The sequence below is a fragment of the Alexandromys fortis genome, unplaced genomic scaffold (genome assembly GCF_014885135.2).
Source record: "Alexandromys fortis isolate MF-2015 unplaced genomic scaffold, M_Fortis_MF-2015_v1.1 scaffold_128, whole genome shotgun sequence".
NCBI lineage: Eukaryota > Metazoa > Chordata > Mammalia > Rodentia > Cricetidae > Alexandromys > Alexandromys fortis.
Genome location: NW_026068012.1, coordinates 364,277 through 382,446, shown reverse-complemented (window position 1 = coordinate 382,446; position 18,170 = coordinate 364,277). Strand labels below are relative to the sequence as shown.

The 18,170-nt window shown below is 50.3% G+C and overlaps 1 protein-coding gene across 2 annotated transcripts in view; it reads right to left on the bottom strand.

The window, feature by feature from the left end:
- Positions 1–15,986, bottom strand: part of Chaf1b (chromatin assembly factor 1 subunit B) — a 22,230-nt gene extending 6,244 nt beyond the window's left edge. Inside the window, exons 1-12 of one of the 2 annotated variants that reach the window (XM_050162144.1) lie at positions 15,933–15,986; positions 15,288–15,443; positions 14,601–14,733; positions 12,455–12,572; positions 11,510–11,613; positions 8,964–9,060; positions 7,723–7,798; positions 6,850–6,943; positions 4,653–4,722; positions 4,486–4,577; positions 2,751–2,901; positions 871–1,317 (exon numbers count right to left, since the gene is read on the bottom strand). In XM_050162144.1, coding sequence (XP_050018101.1) covers positions 871–1,317; positions 2,751–2,901; positions 4,486–4,577; positions 4,653–4,722; positions 6,850–6,943; positions 7,723–7,798; positions 8,964–9,060; positions 11,510–11,613; positions 12,455–12,572; positions 14,601–14,733; positions 15,288–15,413 — 1,508 coding nt within the window. In that variant the 5' untranslated portion in view covers positions 15,414–15,443; positions 15,933–15,986. Of the gene's footprint in view, positions 1–870; positions 1,318–2,750; positions 2,902–4,485; positions 4,578–4,652; positions 4,723–6,849; positions 6,944–7,722; positions 7,799–8,963; positions 9,061–11,509; positions 11,614–12,454; positions 12,573–14,600; positions 14,734–15,287; positions 15,478–15,932 lie in introns of both variants that reach the window. The other variant, XM_050162143.1, reaches the window with a different exon arrangement.
- Between the last annotated feature and the right edge of the window lie 2,184 nt (positions 15,987–18,170).

The window sequence follows — 18,170 nt, the reverse complement described above, 5'->3', positions numbered from 1 at the left end:
GAGTCGCCATGATTCTCCCGCTCCAGACAGACGCAGGTTAAGATCCTCTCTGGTAAGCCAGCTCATGGGCTACACAGAATATTAGAAATGGGTTAGAACAATATGTAAGAGCTAGCCAATAAGAATCTGGAACTAGCCGGGCCAAGCAGTTCTTAAATGAATACAGTTTGTGTGTTGTTATTTCGGGCATGAGCTAGCCAAGAGGCCGGGGTGTTGGGGACGCAGCCCCGCTGCTTCTTATTTCAACAACCACTGAGCAGGGCTGAGCTGGAAAGAGGGCACTGGCTGTCACCTAAGGGGCCACCACCGGGGCCAGGGGTCACAAGACCAGGACGACAGAAGACACACTCAAATGGGCCTCAGCAAAATTTGAGTGTCACCAGGATGAGTAGGTACCTAGGGCTTCTCCAGGAAGCAGGAACTGAGATCTCTAAGAGCAGAATGTGTTCTGGGAATACAACAGTAGACTCTGGAGACAATGCATAGGAGACTCAGAGAAAAAGGGCAGACGGTAGGCCAGCACACATCACAGGGGGAGGCAGGGTGCCCTGCACACGTCACAGGTGCCCAGCACACATCACAGGTGCCCAGCACACGTCACAGGTGCCCTGCACACATCACAGGTGCCCAGCACACGTCACAGGTGCCCAGCATACGTCACAGGTGGAGACAGGGTGCCCAGCACATGTCATAGGTGACCAGCACATGTTACAGGTGGCTAGCACACGTCACAGGTGACCAGCACACAACACAGGTGGCCAGCACACATCACAGGTGGCCAGCACACGTCACAGGTGACAGGTACCATAGGCATATTTGCTATATGGGGCTCATTTCACAACACTTTCTTGTTTTGTCAAATGCTCTTACCGGGGAGTTGTCTTGCCCCACGACTGCAGTGTGTTCAGGGTGACCCTCCGGGGTTGGGGGGCTTTTGTGTTCTGACCAGCAGGCTGCAGGATCTTCTCCTCAGAAGGCCGTGGCAAGGAGCTTTTGCCCGCAGGAGGGGCTCCTGCAGCAGGGGCCGAGGGACTGTCCTTGAAGGCAGAGGGAACTGGAGACTGCAGGGTTGGAGAGGGGCTGGTGCAGGGACTGCTGGCGTCTTGGGGTCTGTCGGTGGGGGTCCCTTCGACTGATCTGGACCCTGGTGGAGATCCCTGGTGTGTCTGGCTCTTGGTTTTCTTTGCTGTTTCGGGAGTTCTTATGCTCAACACTGGCTTCTCTTTCAAAGGAACGCCAAGTTCACCCTTCTCAAAGGTCACAAACGAGCAATAACCATCCGTGGAGGAAATGGCCAGGAAGGTCCCATCACTGGACCTGGGTTTCCAGAACAAGGAAGAAGTCAGTTACTGACGGCCACAGATCGTACTTCCATGACCAGGTAGGAAATAGAAGCTATCACGAGATGTGTTTGTCTGAAGGCGACAGTCAGGGGAGCAGCACAGAGTTTGAGCAGGCTCTGCAGGCATGCAGCATCTCTTCCCAATCCCATCTCAGTCCCCGAAGCCACCCTGATCTCTGTGACCTCCTGTCTACTTCACCGGGATAAATGTGAGGTAACCCTTTTCTTTTCCCAACATAGAGAGTAAATTTAGGGCTGGTGAGACAGCTCAGTCAGTAAAGGCTCTTACTGTTCAAGCCTGGAGTCAGAGCTCAACTCCTGGGGCTATGTGATTCTACGAAGTCATCCTCTGACCTCTATACGTGAACTGTGGCACACACACACACACACACACACACACACACACACACACAGTTTTATAAAGATTTAAAGAAAAATCAAGGGCCTACAAGAGGTAGTTCTTGCCTAGTGTATTCCAGGCCCTGGTTCAGTACTAAGCTCATGGGAAAGGGGAGCCGGAGGGTCAGGATTTCACCGTCACCCTCAGGCACTGGGTAGAGCTGAGGCCACCCTAAACTATGTGGCCCTGGTGGGTGGGCAGGCAAAAATAACGGTGAGTGGCCAACCTGGCCAGAGTACAGAGCGGGCCCAAGGCAATGGAGTCCGCAGGGACCTAAGTCACCACAGGAAGGGTAGCATCAAGTGATACTGCCTGGTGAGGTCCCCAGGGCTTTCCCTCAGCTCACTGGGATCTGACTGACCGACCCCACAGGGCTGTGTGCATCATGTCAGAACTCACTGCTGGGCACAGACAAGGCTCAACAGGTCAGAGGGTTTGTGCATAAGTCTGATGATCTGAGTACAGCTCCCTGGAGCCCAGGTGGAAGGAGAGAACAGGCTCCTGCAAGCTGTCCTCTGATGTTCACAGGCATGTGGACATGTACATACACACGCACCAGGAACAGACATGCTATGGACATGTATGTATACACGCACCAGGAATAGGCATGCTATGGACATATATGTACACATGCACAAGAAACAGACATGCTATGGACATGTATGTACACACACACCAGGAACAGACATGCTATGGAACGTGTACATACACACACACCAGGAACAGCCATGCTATGGACATGTACATACACACATACAAAGAACAGACATGCTATGGAACATGTACGTACACACACACCAGGAACAGGCATGCTATGGTAAGGTACATGTATGTACACACACACACCAGGAACAAAAATGGCTTCCATTTTAATAAAAGTTCCTTTATAGAAACTGGTGAACAAGACCAAACTGGAGCTCTGTCGAGACAAAATACTCCCTGCTCAGAGGTCCCTCTAGTGAAATAGAGGCCAGGCCCTCCTCCACGTCCTGTCTGTTAGCTACTCACCAGGAAATGTCACTCAGGGTATGGTAATGGATGTTCGTCACGTAGCCAAATGGGAAAGGCTGCTGTGTGTCATACAGCAGTATGGAGTCCTCGGAGGCCACAGCAAATACCATACGGTAGGGCAGGCTCACCAGCTCGGGGCTGGGCTCCTCTGATAGGGAAAGGACAAACTGATTGAAGCTATAAAAACAGACTTCCCAAAGGTGTGAACTACCATGCCTGCTCTAGTCATGCTTTGAAAGCTCTATGGAGTTAACAGTATCACTTACACTATGGATATAAAAGTTTAAAGAAGCGTCTGCTTCCACCCTGGAGGAAACAGGGACCAGAATACTTTCCCCACTATACCAGACCAGGTAAGTGGACAGCAGCCTTCAAGTCACAGGCCAGCAGTAGATGAGGGACCATGGCCCTGACAGTGGTACAACAGAGTCCACTGATGTGGGATTCCTCTCTGTGTGCTGTGATGACCACTGGTGAATAAAGAAACTGCCTTGGCCTGTTGGTAGGGCAGAACTTAGATAGGCAGGGAAAACTAAACTGAATGCTGGGAGAAAGGAGGCAGAATCAAGAAGCCATGGAGCCGCCAGAGGAGAGAGATGTGCTGAAACTTTGCTGGTAGGCCACGACCTTGTGGTGATGCACAGATTAATGGAGATGGATTAAATTAATATGTAAGAGTTAGCCAATAAGAAGCTAGAGATAATGGGCCAAGCAGTGATTTAATTAATACAGTTTCTGTGTGATTATTTCGGGGCTAAGTGGCCAGGAACTAACTAGTGGCCTCCTTACTACAGTCCACAGTCACCTCCACTGGCTGCCAGGCAAGCCCAGGGAGGCAGAGACCCCAGGCACAGCCTTGGTGACTCTCTGCCAAAAGGTTGGGCCTCAGAGCTCAGGAATCCTAGGCAGCCAGAAAGCTCTAAGTCAGCTCAGTGCTGACTGGAAATAGGCCAGCTGAGATGCTACCTGAGACTGAGGAAGGGTCTCAGAGATCAAACCATCCCCAGCAGGGGTGTGCTTCCTATGGGCCCAGGGGGAAACCTCACAGTCACTGGGCATTAGTTAGTGTGCAAAGTGTGTCATGAACCAAATGTTGCCTGGTCCTGCTTAACGAACCTTAAAAGCAACAGCCCAAAAGATCAAAACATCTCTAAGCAACATAACTTCATCCCTGAAAAGACTTCAAGAATATTTCCAAGACCTGAAATACCCAGCATTGGTTAAGGTGGATACAATGTTTGGAAAGAGAGTAAAACTTCAGATACACGAAAGGAAGAGAAAATGGCTGAGGTCATAGCTCAACAGGCTTTAGCATGCAAAGCCCTGGGTTGAAGACTCAGGAACACCTAACCTAAGTGGTGTGGTGTGGTGTGGTGTGGTGTGGTGTGGTGTGGTGTGGTGTGGTGATGAATTGGACAATGAGGAAAAAGGCACACTACGGGACACTGCACAGGAATGTGCACATGTCCAACATGCTATGGGCAGCAGGGTTGGGGGGAGGACGGGGACGGGACGGACTCTCAATGTCTTCACAGCAAACAAACGCTGAAGAGACGAGACACGCCCCGATTTAAACATTACATTATACACACACCGAAACATCACAGCATGCCCCCAGAAACACATCTGAGCCAAATCTGCACAGCTTTCTCCACAAAAGACACCCACCAAGTACCCACTCCAGGGAGAACACACCCACCCACCCACCCCACCACTGTGGTTCTGATGGTACCTGTTTCCGCTGCGGGCCTCAGTTCAAAGTAGACAGGACAGCAGCGGACAGCAAGAGTCGCCTTCCCAGGGCACGGAAGGTGGGCAATTGGCCTGCAAGGTTGACTGCAAGTTAGCAACAGCACTGTGGCTCATCAACCGGCCGAACCGAGACCTCCGGCTGCCTACCTTTTCAGATGTTTTCTGGAGAACACGTAGGTTGTGTTTGTCACATTCTCACCGGATTCCATACATCCGGCTGGAGAGCAGGGGATGGGAGGGAGGGAAGAGTCAAAGTTACAAGCTTACAAGGGTTCCCAGCAAAAGACCCAAGCCTTCTAGTCTGGCTTGCAAAATGCTCTTCCCCTCAAGTGACAAACTACCAATGCTTCTGTGACAGAAACAAGCACAATGTTCCCTTTGGCTCGTCCTAATCTGCTCCAGTTCCACCTGCCTGCCACCTCCCCGCAAGGCCTGAGGTCCCTGCAAGCCCAGGGCAGGAAGAAGGGTAGAGTCAGGAACATTCACTGTGCTTGAGAGCAGAGGCAGATCCGCCCGTGGGTGGGCCCAGCTGCCAGCGCTCCACCTGAGTCCACAGGTCTGTTCCCAGCATTCAGACCTTGGCTGTCCGTCTCTCCAAACCAGCCCTCGGGTTATCTGGAGACCTAGCCTGTGCTGTAACCGGCAGCCTCCAGCAGAACCTAACCGTCACATGGTATAACACGCATATGCATGCCATCTGACAAGTGACCAACCATTCTAGAACTGCAAGGGAGGACATTCCTCTTGTTTCTATGCTGAGCCATTCCCTGCGCACCTCTCCACACTACCCCACTGTGACAATGGCTCTCTCTCCTTGGGCACATGTGAGCCACCGCTCATCACTCCCCCAGGGTGGTCTTTTCTGTGCCTCTGTTGTAAGAAACAGAATTACACTTTCCCTGTTTGCTCATTCCTGTCAGTAACTCCTAAGTCAGCACGCAGGGCACCGAACCCTTCTTTTTGGGGCTGCACCACAATACTTACTAATAGTAAACCACTGTCCTCCTTTGAGAGATACCCATTTGGGGGCTTTAGATTGTCTGGTTTGAGGGGGAAGGGTTGGTTGTTTTTATTTGCTTGGTTTTTGATTTGTTTGTTTGAGAAAGGGTCTCATGCACCCCAGACTGGTCTCGAACTCACTATTCAGCCAAGGATGACCTTGAACTCCTGGTTCTCCACCTCTACCTTCCAATACCAAATGTTGAATTACAGTCAAGTGCTACCACGTGTAGCTGACATACACGCCTAGAAACTCCTATGTATTTCCTTGCTAAGGAACTGCGCCTCAGATGTGAGACACAGGGACTAGATGACATTAACTGTTACCAGGGTACCTTGGAGACACACTAACAAGCCATGTTCCCAGTGCGGTACCCCGAACCTCGCAGCAGTCATGGGAACTTCTTTTGCAGTCTGAAGAGAATAGCAGGGTGACGCACAGCTCATCCGGCATTTGCCTGTTTCGGGGTGTCAGAACCAGTTCTTGGGTACCCTTCCTCCATCACTCTATTTACGGTGCTAAGGCTGCACCTCAGAGTCCCACACATTAGGCAGGCATTTGACCAGAGTTACATCCAGTCCTCAGTTTCTCTTTAGTGTTTTTTCTTTTGTGTTTTGTTTTCTTGCAAGAGGACCGTTGTAGGATACATTGTATCAAAAGCGTCAGGTGCCACTTCCATCATGTGACCACTGCCGTAGCCTGCTATACCTTTACCATATGAAAGGTATACACTCAGAGCTAGCCTGGCCTGAACACCTATAACCTCAGCAATGGGGACACAGAGAGGGGAGATCATACTCAGCTACACAACAAGTCCAGGGCTAACCTGAGCTACACAAGACCATGACACAGAACAAAACAAAACAAGTTCTGGGCTAGAGATGTAGCTCATTTGGTAGAATGCTCGCCTAGTATGCTTAAGGTCCTGGGTTCAATTCCCAGTACTGTTTAAACAGTGTGCCGGTGCATGCCTGTTATCCCAGCACCTGAGGGCAGAGGGAGGTGAAGTTCTAGGTCATCCCCAGATACACAGTGAATTCCAGGTCTGCTTGGGATGATCAGGACAGAGATCAGGACAGATGGATGGGAATGTTGAAGCCCTAAAACTCTTCTAAGTAAAATTCATCTTTGGGAAAACAGCACTCCAAGCCTTTCGACTCCCAAGCTTTGCTGGGCATCAACATCATCTCATTATCCAAGGTCTGAAGTTCCCAAAGGACGCAGTGTGCGGACAAGGCCCCAGTGCTCTGCCCACACCTGCCAGGGCTGACCAGTGTCACACACGGGAATCTCTATGTCCCCAGGCTGCCATCACACCCCTATGTCACACCACGTCAGACACACCTGGAGTGAGAAGCAAAGATCCGTCTGGAGTGAAACTGAGTCTGCGGAAGAATGACTTCATGCTGTCATCGTGAAACATCCGGAAACTTCGTGCCTGTGGACACAGAGCTCAAAGTCAGGCCAGCGCATCTCACTGCCCACAAAGGCCCGCCACTTAGGACAGACCTGACGAGAACTGAAGCACCCCAATCGGGAATAACTGTGCAGGAACACAGAACTAAATCATTTATGAGAACTGGTAGGTCAATAAGGCGGTCCAAGAGGTCTGCAAGGGTTAGAAGCTCCCAGATCTCAAAGTACTGTTGAAAGGGGATGGCGAAATGGTTCATGCTGGGCTGGCAATGCCGTCCGAGGTAAACAACACTTGTTGCCTGACGTGGGATTCCCCTCTGTATGCTGTGATTAAATGGGTTAAATCACCATTAATGAATAAAGAAACGCTTTGGACCTATAGCAGGGCAGAACTTAGCTATAGGCGGGGAAAACTAAACTGAATGCTGGGAGGAAGAAGGAAGAGCAAGAGAGAAGCCATGTAGCCCTTCCAGAGACAGACACTGTAACTTCGCCGGTAAGCCACTGCCATGTGGCGATACACAAATTAATGGAGATGGTTTAAATTAATGTGTAAGAGTTAGCCAATAAGAAGCTAGAGCTAATGGGTCAAGCAGTGATTTAATTAATACAGTGTCTGTGGGATTATTTCAGGGCTGAGCAGCTGGGAACCAACAAGCGGCCTCCTCCTACAGTTGCCAAGCCTGTTGACCAGAGTTCCATCCCCGGGATCCACACAGGAGACTGAGAGAACTGCCTGCTGACCTTCACAAGCACACTGGCGTGTGCACGCACACAGATGAAATAAAAAGCACTTCCTACCTCTCCTTCGGGCCCCAGCATCTTTGAAATGTTGAAAGCCACACGCTTCTTCTGAGTGCTATAGACCCGCAGCACCCTGCAGAAAGAGAAGCCTGAGTGTCACTCCAGAATAGGAACCCGTGTACACGTATAACTAGTGAGATTTGTCTCGTGCGGACGGTCTTGCTGGCAGAGCTTTCTATCATAAGGAATGCCAGATATGATAACTTGCACCTGTGATTCCAACACACGGTAGGCTGAGGCAGGAGGATCACATGAGTTCGAAGCAGGCCTTGGTTATAGAGTGAGACATTGGAAGGCTGAGGCAGGAGGATCACCATGGTCGAAGCTAGTCTTGGCTATGAAGTGAGACACTGGAAGCTGAGGCAGGAGGATCGGTAAGACATGGCTGTGCTCCCCTCACCCATAAACAGTTAGGATGGAAATGAATCTTGCTCCCAAGGCACACTGTTCCCACTAACCAAACTGGTCTCTCTCAACAAGACATCAGAAAATGCACGGTATTCAGAACATGACAGTCTACAATTAAAAAAAAAAAAAAACCTCTATTGGTTGCATATTGTTCCTATTTCAGGGCCATATTAAATTCAATTTTTAAATTAAATGTAGTTGAGGGTTGAGGATGAAACTCCATTACCCGAGTGCTTGCCCAGCGTGCCTGATGCGTGTTCGGCCCCAACACTGCATAACCCAGGGCCTGGCAGAGCAGCTGAAACCCGAGCACTCGGGAGGTGGAGGCAAGAGGATGTGAAGTCAGAGACAGCCTTGGCTATGTAGAAAGTTTGAGGCCAGCCTGGGCTACGTGAAACATTGTCTCAAAAAAAAACCAATAAAGGTCTGGAGAGAGGGCTCGGTGACTGGCTTGGTGACTGGCTCGGTGACTAAGAGAGTGCTCTGCTCTGGTAGAGGACCCCAGTTTGTGCCCAGCACTGACTGCCCATAACTGTGTGTAACTCCAGTTTCAGGGGATCCAGTGCCCTCTTCTGGCCTCTGAGAGCACCAGGCACACACGGTGCACAGACACACATGCAGGCAAACACACAAGCTCCTTCTACACCAATTCATCCATCCACGAAAGATTCACCGGTGCCAGTTCTGCATAAGGCACCCAGCCTAATTGATCTCTCATTCCCGTCTTGTTGTAATAAGCAAATCAAGAACAAAAGAGCCCAAACTGGACTATCGAAGCCCTTCCTGAGGCTGTGATAGAGGATCTACAAAAACTTCCGTTATTTACACACCTGTCGCAACTCAGGGTCGCAATATATTGACCCAAAGGGTCCCAGGTAACGCCTTGTACGTAACTTTTATGTTCGTTTAAAATGGAAATCTTCTGCCCTATGAAGAAGCACACAAAAGCATTATTAAGACCACCGCGGCACACTGCATGAACTCAGACTTCCACACTATGGCCTTGTTCCAGCCTCCCTTTCTACAGCAGTCCTGGAGAGGCCTGTTCCCCATGAACTAAGACTTCCACACTATGGCCTCGTTCCAGCTGGCCACTCTACAGGCAGTCCTGGAGAGGCCGTGTTCCCCAAGATCACTCCACACAGCCCCACCCTCCAGTCCAGCACTCAAGAATAGGGGATTCAGGCATCAACAGCAAGCAGAAGGCTATGTGGGTCAGAGGACCTGAGTTTAGTTGTTTGGGTTGGGTAGGATGGGAGGGATGGGGACGAGAGAACCCCTTACCCTGTCTCATCTGAGCTTAGCATGGGTGGTGGTACCTGGGAACAGCTGATGGAAAGACAGGAGTCAGGAAGAAGAAGAGGAGGAAGAGAAGTCACAGTACAGTTAGAGGGCTTCGTATGTAAGGAACAAGCCGGGAAGACCGAGAGCTGGGAGGTGATCTGGGTTTCAAAGAGGAAGCTGCAACCACTTGGGAAGGAGGGCAGGAGCACCTAGGGTCCAAGGCTCGCCTTGGGTACGAACAGTTTCAAGACACTCTGGGCTACCTGAGACCCTGTCTCAAGAAGCTCAAGCCAACCAGTAAGCTGAAGTTTAGAAAATATGACAGAAGAGTCACAGGTCACAGACACAGAAGGGTGAAGCAGCTGTACTGGAAAGGCTAGCATGGGCACTCAGTGGGTAAGCCAGCGGCAGAGCTTTCCCGGTGAAAGGAGAACGGTTAGCAAACTTTCACAACCGACTAGCTCCCAAATCCAGCCTACGCAGACTAGTATACTTCAAACTATGCAATAGTAATTCAAATTACCATTCAAAGGTTTTAACCATTTGAAAGCAAACAAAAAAACAAGCACAAGGCCCTGTGTTCAATCCATGAGAGGGGTGGCAAAGAAAACCTCCCCCAAAAGTGATCTACCCTTCATTTTCCCAACTCTTTCACCCCCTCCCCTTCCTCTCACCCACCTCCTGCCACCCAGCTTCCACAGCCACCACCCACCACCACTGCTAACCCAGTGACCATGACCCACACAGCACGGAACATGTGTCAGCCTAATTCTTTTCTCTTTTGCTCTCTCTTTTTGAGACAGGGTTTCTCTGTGTAGCCCTGGCTGTCCTGGATCTCATAGACAGGCTGGCCTCAAACTCAGAGATCCACCTGCCTCTGCCTCCTGAGTGCTGGGATTAAAGGAGTGCGCCTCTGCCACCAGGCTGCTTCAGCCAAATCTCAATGCGCTGTCCTCCCTACTCCATAGGAGAGCATCTCTCTCCCTCAAAGTCTTTCTAGGGAGTTGGCTGGGACTAAAGCAGTTGGGGATTGAGAAGAGAACTCCAGGAGACCTGAGTGGATTGCAAGTCTGCTGGTCAAGAAGACTACGAGGCCAGGCCTGGCAAGTGCAAGGGTTTGAGAAACAGACCCGAGGCCAGGGCTGGGAAACTTAAAGGTGGCACACAGCATAGAGCCCAGGCTGGGATTTGTCTCTAAGTGTAAAATGGAAGAAAGACAGTCAAAGGGACAGACTCTGTGGGTCTGAGATCACACTGGAAGGCAAGCAAGAAAGAAAACAGCCAGCCAGAGGTTGGAATGAGAACGGCCCTGTAGCTCATCTGAATGCTTGGCCCCCAGTTGGTGGAACTGTTGGGGAAGGATTAGGAGGTGTGGCCTTGTTGGAGAAGGTGTGTCACTAGGGGTGTATTTTGAGGTTTTAAAAGCTTGTGCCATTTCCAGTCAGCCGGCTCTCCCTCCCGGCTTCACAGCTGTGGAATAAGGCGTAAGCTCTCCAGCGTGGCTCCAGCACCATGCCTGACTGCCTGCCCAATGCCCCAGCATGATGGACGGGGACTCTCACCCTCCAAAACCATGAGCACCAAAGTAAACACTTCCTTTTGTAAGTGGCTTTGGTCATGGTGCCTCGTCACAGAAATAGAGAGGGGGGATAACAAACCAGAAACAGAGGACTCTGGGACCCGAGTCTCCTGGGTGGGGAGGGTGTTGGGGGGGGGAAGGGGAAGCATGCAGAGCTCTCCAGTAAAGGCTTTGGTGAACAGAAGGAGGTGAGAGAGGGACATGCCGCTGAGGTTGGCGCTGACTGAATGAAATGATGAGATCTAGGATGAGAACCTGATTTCAGCCTCTTCCATAGCGGCTCCCCGCCCGCACCCCCAACCCAGCCTTTCCCCGCTCCTCCTAACAGCTGATGCCTACCACTTGGTCTGGAGCCTGGCAGGTCGGAGCACCGACTGCTCTTGTACAGGAACCACACAGGTAGTGCCTGTCCACAACTCTTCCTCCAGGGATCAGGCAACCATGGACTCCGTGACACTGTGTGCATGTGCACATACACCTAATTTAATATAAATAAATAACTATATCACTCACCTTTGCTGACATCCCATATGATAACCGTGTTATCCACAGAGGCGGAGGCCATCAAATTCCCATCAGTGGCCCAGCAAATATCATACACATCTTCTAAGTGGCCCCTGGAGCCCAAAGACAGAAGAAATAAGATTATAACTGCAAAAGAGAAAAGCTATCAAAAAGTTCCAGGTCTGAGATCATACATTTAAATGAGATTCTAGAAATTCTCAGTGGAGCTCTGTCAGCCCTGGCTATAAACTGTGTTCTCAAGGTTATGTATCTAAAATAAGTCAAAGGGCCTCGTAGGCCCACACAGATAATCCCAGCACTGGGAACTTGGGCAACAGTATGGAATTCAAGGCTAGCCGGGGCTGCCTGGCTCAAAAACGGGGGTGGGGGGGGGCACAATTCTATTTTTATCAGGGAAAATTTCATAATAGGAAGAAAAATCTATTTTTTTCTGTTTTTATCCTTTATTATTTTATGAAGTAGGCAAAAAGTTTTAAGTTACGCACACAAAACTTTTTGTTTATTCTGTTTTTTTTTGTTTGTTTGTTTGTTTGTTTGTTTTTGAGGCAGAGTCTCTCAGTGTTGTCCTGGCTGTCCTGAAACTCACTCTGTAGAACAGGCTGGCCTTGAACCCAGAGATCTGCCAGCCCCCGTGTAAAGTCCTGTGCTGTGCCACCGCTGCCCGGCAAGCACACAAACTACTCAAGTACTCAGGCTGTAAAGAAGAGTCACCCAGCTGGAGCTTAAGCACACTCGCTGCTCTCCGGAGGGATCAGATTCAGTTCTCGGCACCGAGAAGGACCACAGTGTCCCCTGTAACTGTAGTTCCAAGGGCTCTGACGCCCCCTCCGACCTCTGGAGCTGCCCACACGTAATGGCATGCACTCTTGCTCACACACACAATGACTTACAGAAAGTAACACAAACATATCTCCCACAGCCCCTCCCCTTTACCTCAGGGTTTTTACCACAGTCCAGTTCTCCTTATTCAGCTGAGCCTCGTCCTCCTCCTGAAAGGCGCTGGGCTCTGGCTCCTTGCTGTCATTCATCTTCCACAACAGAATGGCGGCATCTGTGGGAGGATCAGTAGAGCATGAAGCAGCTTTCCCACGCCCTCCTCACCTCTGGAGTTTTAGGGTGTTGTGTAAGTTATACGTCCCTCAATGGCCACTCTAGCCCTGAAGAGTCAGTCGTTCACTTCTAAGTCTATGGACAGACTGTATGATGGTATGTCTATGCTTATAATCCAGCCTCAGGGAGTTTAAGTCAGGAGGATCAGACATTCAAGGCTAGCCTTGGCTACATGGTGAGTTCAAAGCTAGCCTGGGCTACAGAAGACCCTATCTTAGAAAAACACAAGAAATTTGAACAGGACAAGTAAATTTGTCTTCTTCCCTGAAACAAAAATGAAAACAATTCATAATAAAGCCAATCTAGGCTTCTCATATGATGTGGGAGTGATTTTTTTTAATCTGTTGTTTTTATTGGTTAATTAATAAAGAAATTGTTTTGGCCCATTTGATAGGCCAACCTTTAGGTGGGTGGAATAGACAGAACAAAATGCTGGGAGAAAGAAACCGAGTCAATGAGTTGCCATGATTCTCCCATCCAATATAGACGCAAATTAAGATCGTCCCTGGTAAGCCATCACATGGGCTATATAGATTATTAGAAATGGGTTAGATCAATATGTAAGAGCTAGCCAATATAATGGGCCAAGCAATCTTTAAAAGAATACAATTTCCATATAATTATTTCGGATAAAGCTAGCCGGATGATGGGAAGCAGCCCGCCGCTCCTATTACACTCATACATATAGGCTCCCTGGGCCAGCAAAACACCACTGCAGAGTATCTAACTACATGGAGAAACCGGACAAATGACTTAGAGACAGCTGCATACCCATCTCATGGGGCACCGTGAGGACAGAATGGGGGGAATCCACATAAAGTCCTTACAACATGGTGGCCTGGACATGGTTAAGTCACCTATCCCTGCCACCTATTCACGCCATTACGGACACATCAGAAACCTTAGCTTGACACGAGCAATGGTCTGAACCTGGCGATTTCTCCCAGGCTCACCATATAACCCACCACGCATGCGTTCCTTCCGCCTGTCCAGGAAGAAGAGCGAGTGAGCGAGCGGAAATACAGAAGAGCGCACTCAAAGCCACCTGGGATCCGAGCGTACAAACTCAGTGGAGCCTGCTGGAGAGGGAGTGAGCCTGGAAAGATCGAAGCTCGCTCTCCACGACGTGACTAGAGGGAGGGGCGGTCTTCGAGGCTATAGGACTCTGGGAAGGGGGGAGCTGTCCAGGGCCACTTCGTAGGAGACAGTGAGAGCCTCAACGCTGTTCCACTTACCACTTCCCTATAACCGTGTGCGTGCACGTACATCTCTGCGTGTACACGGACATGCACACGACCATTCTGGGCATTCTGGCACACACACATTCTGGGCATTATGACACACAACTCAATCATTCCTCTTTGTGCAAACAAAACCTCCGACTTGTTTTACTTTATGCTGTCCTCTAAAGTACGCAATGTATGGGATAAAGATCTCTTTGTCTGTGTTTTCTTGTCATGGCAGCACAGACGGACAACACAGATCAACCCACCCCAAAGAGGCAGAAACTATGGGGGGGCTACACCAACCACCAGAGATAGGCCCACCCAGTACCACTCCGGGACAATGACACAGTGTGCCGACTTTTCCTACCACACCCAACCAGTCTGCGGGGGACAAATGGGGAAAAAAGAAGCCTTTCTCAGACATAGCTTCTCGAGTTCAATGCTAAGTCTGCCATCTTCACACCTGATACACTCCAAAAATGGTACTTATCCAACGATCGGAAAGGCATACGGACAGAGAGGGTCCATGACATCCCAAAGGGAAGACACAACCAGCTCAGATCTCACTACCTGACTTTCTTTCCTTGACCTTCTTGCTTTCTATCCCAAGCTGGCCCTTCAAATCTCAGTCGTCCCGCCTCAGCCTCCAAGTGCTGTGGTTGCAGTCACCCCCCAGCTCAAATGTCACCATTAGTCAGGAGAGCTAAGCAAGAGGCTGATGGACTGTTAAATACAATACTTACCGTCGCCTCCGGATGCTAAGATCTCCCCAGTCGGTGAAAACCGTACAACATTGACGGCTTTGGTGTGCCGAGCGAGATTGGAGAGAAATTCCACAGTGGCTTTCCCATCTGGCCCCTTCTCCACCTTCCAGATCTGTTGACAGCAAAATATTCACGAGAGAAAGAAAGACACCAGCCACCGTCTAATTCCCTCTCACTAGACAACTATGTTTTCTGGCAGAAAATGCAATTTTCCTTTTGAAACTTTGCAAATTGAAGGAAGTGTTTGAGTAAACGTAAACCAGCAGTCCCTGCAGCTGCCATCTTCCCTGACAGCTCTTTCTAGGGCAAATGGCCACAACACACAGGAAAGAGTCTCAGCATTTTTGTGACAAGGTCTCACCCAGCCCAGGCTGGCCTCAAACTCACTATCCCTGAGGAAAATCTCCTACTTCGGATCCTCCATCCTGTACCAGCACCAGCGGTCTGGATATTCTAAGACAGTGGGGACCAACTAGTAACAAAGTAGACAAAGTTAGTTAAGAAAGTCAATCTCTCCAGCCTTCCTTGCTTACCCCAGGCCTGGGAATTTAGCATTCCAGGCTAGGTGGCAAACCTACTTGAGCTGCTGGTTTCAGTTTCCAATGAAGGAATGAAAACTTGGACTCCACATGGGACTTCCCTGTGTCCTCCCACCTGCCCATTTACCCTGACGGCGGTGTCCACTCCCGCGGACGCCAGTCTGTGGATCCTGCAGGCTACCGCATGCTGGAAGTCCAGGCTGTACACTGGCTCCTTGTTGTGCCAGGCGATTTCACACGTGATCACTTTCATCCTCCAGAGTCCCCGCCGGGCAAAGGGAGGCTGGAAACGTTAGCAACGAGTTAAAACAACGACCCTGGAACAGCAAGGGCGAGCCAGGTAAACTGCACTGCAACGCCAGCTGAGACGAGGCTGATGACGGACATCTGCAAACTTCAGCTAAACCATTCACACAGGCTCCCACTACTTTACCGGTAGTTCCGGAAAAGAAAGAAATCAAACGCCCGAGCCGGAGGTGAGGCGGGGGGCTGCAGCGCATCCCGCCGAGGTGGGATCCTGGGACCGGTACCCCGGTACGAGCAGTCCCCCTGGGCAGCGGCCTCCCGGCAGAGGGACTTGTTGGGAGGGGCGCGGGTTCGGGCCTGGCGGGAGGCGCGCGGGTCCGGTCCCGGGTCCCAGTCGGGACGGCGGCCTGGGACGGACCGGCCTCCGCCTGAGCCAGCGCCGCGATCCCGCCCCGCGGCCCCGCGAGCAGCTGCAGCCCGACCCGGTTCTGAGGCGCGGAAAACCCTGGATCAGCAAGGAACCTACCTGCCGGGACGCGGTCCGCAAGGAGCCGCCACCGCCCGCTGCTTCCCGCGCGCCGCAGACCACGCCTCCTGGAGGGCGTGTCCAGGACGCTCCTCCCGTGTGTGGGCGGGGCTGTCTCAAGGCAAAGGCTCTTGCAGGGCGGGAGTCCTAGGGCGTCCCTCCTCCCCGTGGGCGGGGCCGCCGCGACCCTCAGCTTCCGGTGGGCAGGGCTATGTACGCCCCTCCTTCCCGTGGGCGGGACTGCCAAGGCCCGTGGCTCTCGCGGGGCGGGACCCGGAATCTGTTCCCGCGCCTCTGGAGGTGCCTTCCCGACAGTTCTGCCGTGTTTTTCTAGGCGTTCAGCTTACCCGACCCGGGTCTGCCGGCGGGGAATTTGCAGTCTAAAAGATAAACAGGGCTGGAAACGCAGCCCAGCTTACAGGGGCGGGTTCCATCTCCACACCCTGACTGTGATCCCAGCACTCCAGGGGGATCCTAAGCACAAGGTTATCCTCAGCTACTTAGAGAGTTCCGGGCCAGCCTGGACAATTTAAGACTAAACAGAAACAAAATATAACACTGTAGGACAGATGGGAAACTGGGACTCATTCGATATGACCAAATAACATCCGCCCAAAGCGGTGAATATTTGAGAGCTCCCAGAATGGCTTCTGGAGTTCCAAATGTCAATAAACTAGAACCTGTTTTCTGCCCTCTCCTAGAGATGTGAGCCTAGCATAGTTGTTATAGTATTAACCCAATACTCAAGAGGTGGAAGCAAGCAAGACAAGAGCTAGGAGTTCAAAAGTTTGAGGCCAACCTGGGCTTCAGGCTGTGAATGTGCACAGGAAATCAAGCCGTAACTCCCATTCCAATTATTTAATGGTTAATTCATCACCCATAACCCTTCTCGCATATTTTTAAGTAGCAAGACTCTTGTCTCCTATGGCCTTGACTTCTTATAGGTCAGCATATGAAAAGTACATTTAAAACAAATTTTATTTATTTATTTATTATGTATACAATATTCTGTCTGTATGTCTGCAGGCCAGAAGAGGGTGCCAGACCTCATTACAGATGGTTGTGAGCCACCATGTGGTTGCCAGGAATTGAACTCGGGACCTTTAGAAGAGCAGGCAATGCTCTTAACCACTGAGCCATCTCTCCAGCCATGAAAAGTACATTTTTATAAAGGGTTAATTTCAAGAGCTAGAGAGATGACTCATGGGTCGTTGTTTAATCTTTTTTGTATATTATGAACATTGGTGTTTTGCCTGCATGTCTGCATGAGGCTGCCAGAGCCCTGGAACTAGAGTTACAGACAGGTGTGAGCTGCCATGTGGGTTCTGGGATTTGAACCTGGGTCCTCTGGAAGAGCAGTCACTCGGTGTTCCAGTCCCCCCAGGTCATCTTCAAAGCACTTGCAGCTTTGACATAGGGCCAGAGTTCGGTTCCCAGTACCAACATGGTGGCTCACAACCACCTTTAACTCCAGCTTTAGGGAATCCAACACCTCTTCTGACCTCCAGTGGCACCAGGTAGAGGTGTGGTGCACATGCATACATACAGGCAAAACTCATACACATGAAATTTAGAAATCTAAAAAAATTAAAAATTATTATCAACCTTAGACAAAATAGCATTTACATTTTCAGTTATGCTTTTTCTTTTTTTTTTGAGACAGGGTCTCTTGCATCCCCGCACATGATGAAGCTCTCAAACATATGATGTAGTCTGAGAATGACCTTAAACGTCTGATCCTCCTGCCTCCACCTCCAGAGTGCTGGGATTACACTTAGAGTTGTGTAAAGACTCCACTTCGTTATCAAGAACCCAGGACTCTGAAAAGCCCAGCAGCGTTCATCCATTTTTTGCGTCTTCGTGGAAGTGGTTTCTCAGCTACCAACTCTATAAATAGGCCTGTGCAAATTTCAGCGGATCCCAGCAATACTATACCATAGTGTTACCGCTTCATGTGTTCTCTCTCTCTCTCTCTCTCTCTCTCTCTCTCTCTCTCTCTCTCTCTCCTCTCCTCTCCTCTCCTCTCTTCTAGGGATTCTAGAAGCTCTGACAAAAGGAAGATGTGCTCACTTGTATGACAGTGGCACCACTGCTTGAGGTCAACCATCACAAAAAGATGTGCCCATGTCTTAGTTACTTTTCTGTTGCTGGGAAGAGATGTCATGACTGAGGCAACTTAGGAAAAAAGAGTTCTTAGGGCTTACAGTTCCAGAGGGTGAGGCCCTGATCATGATGGCA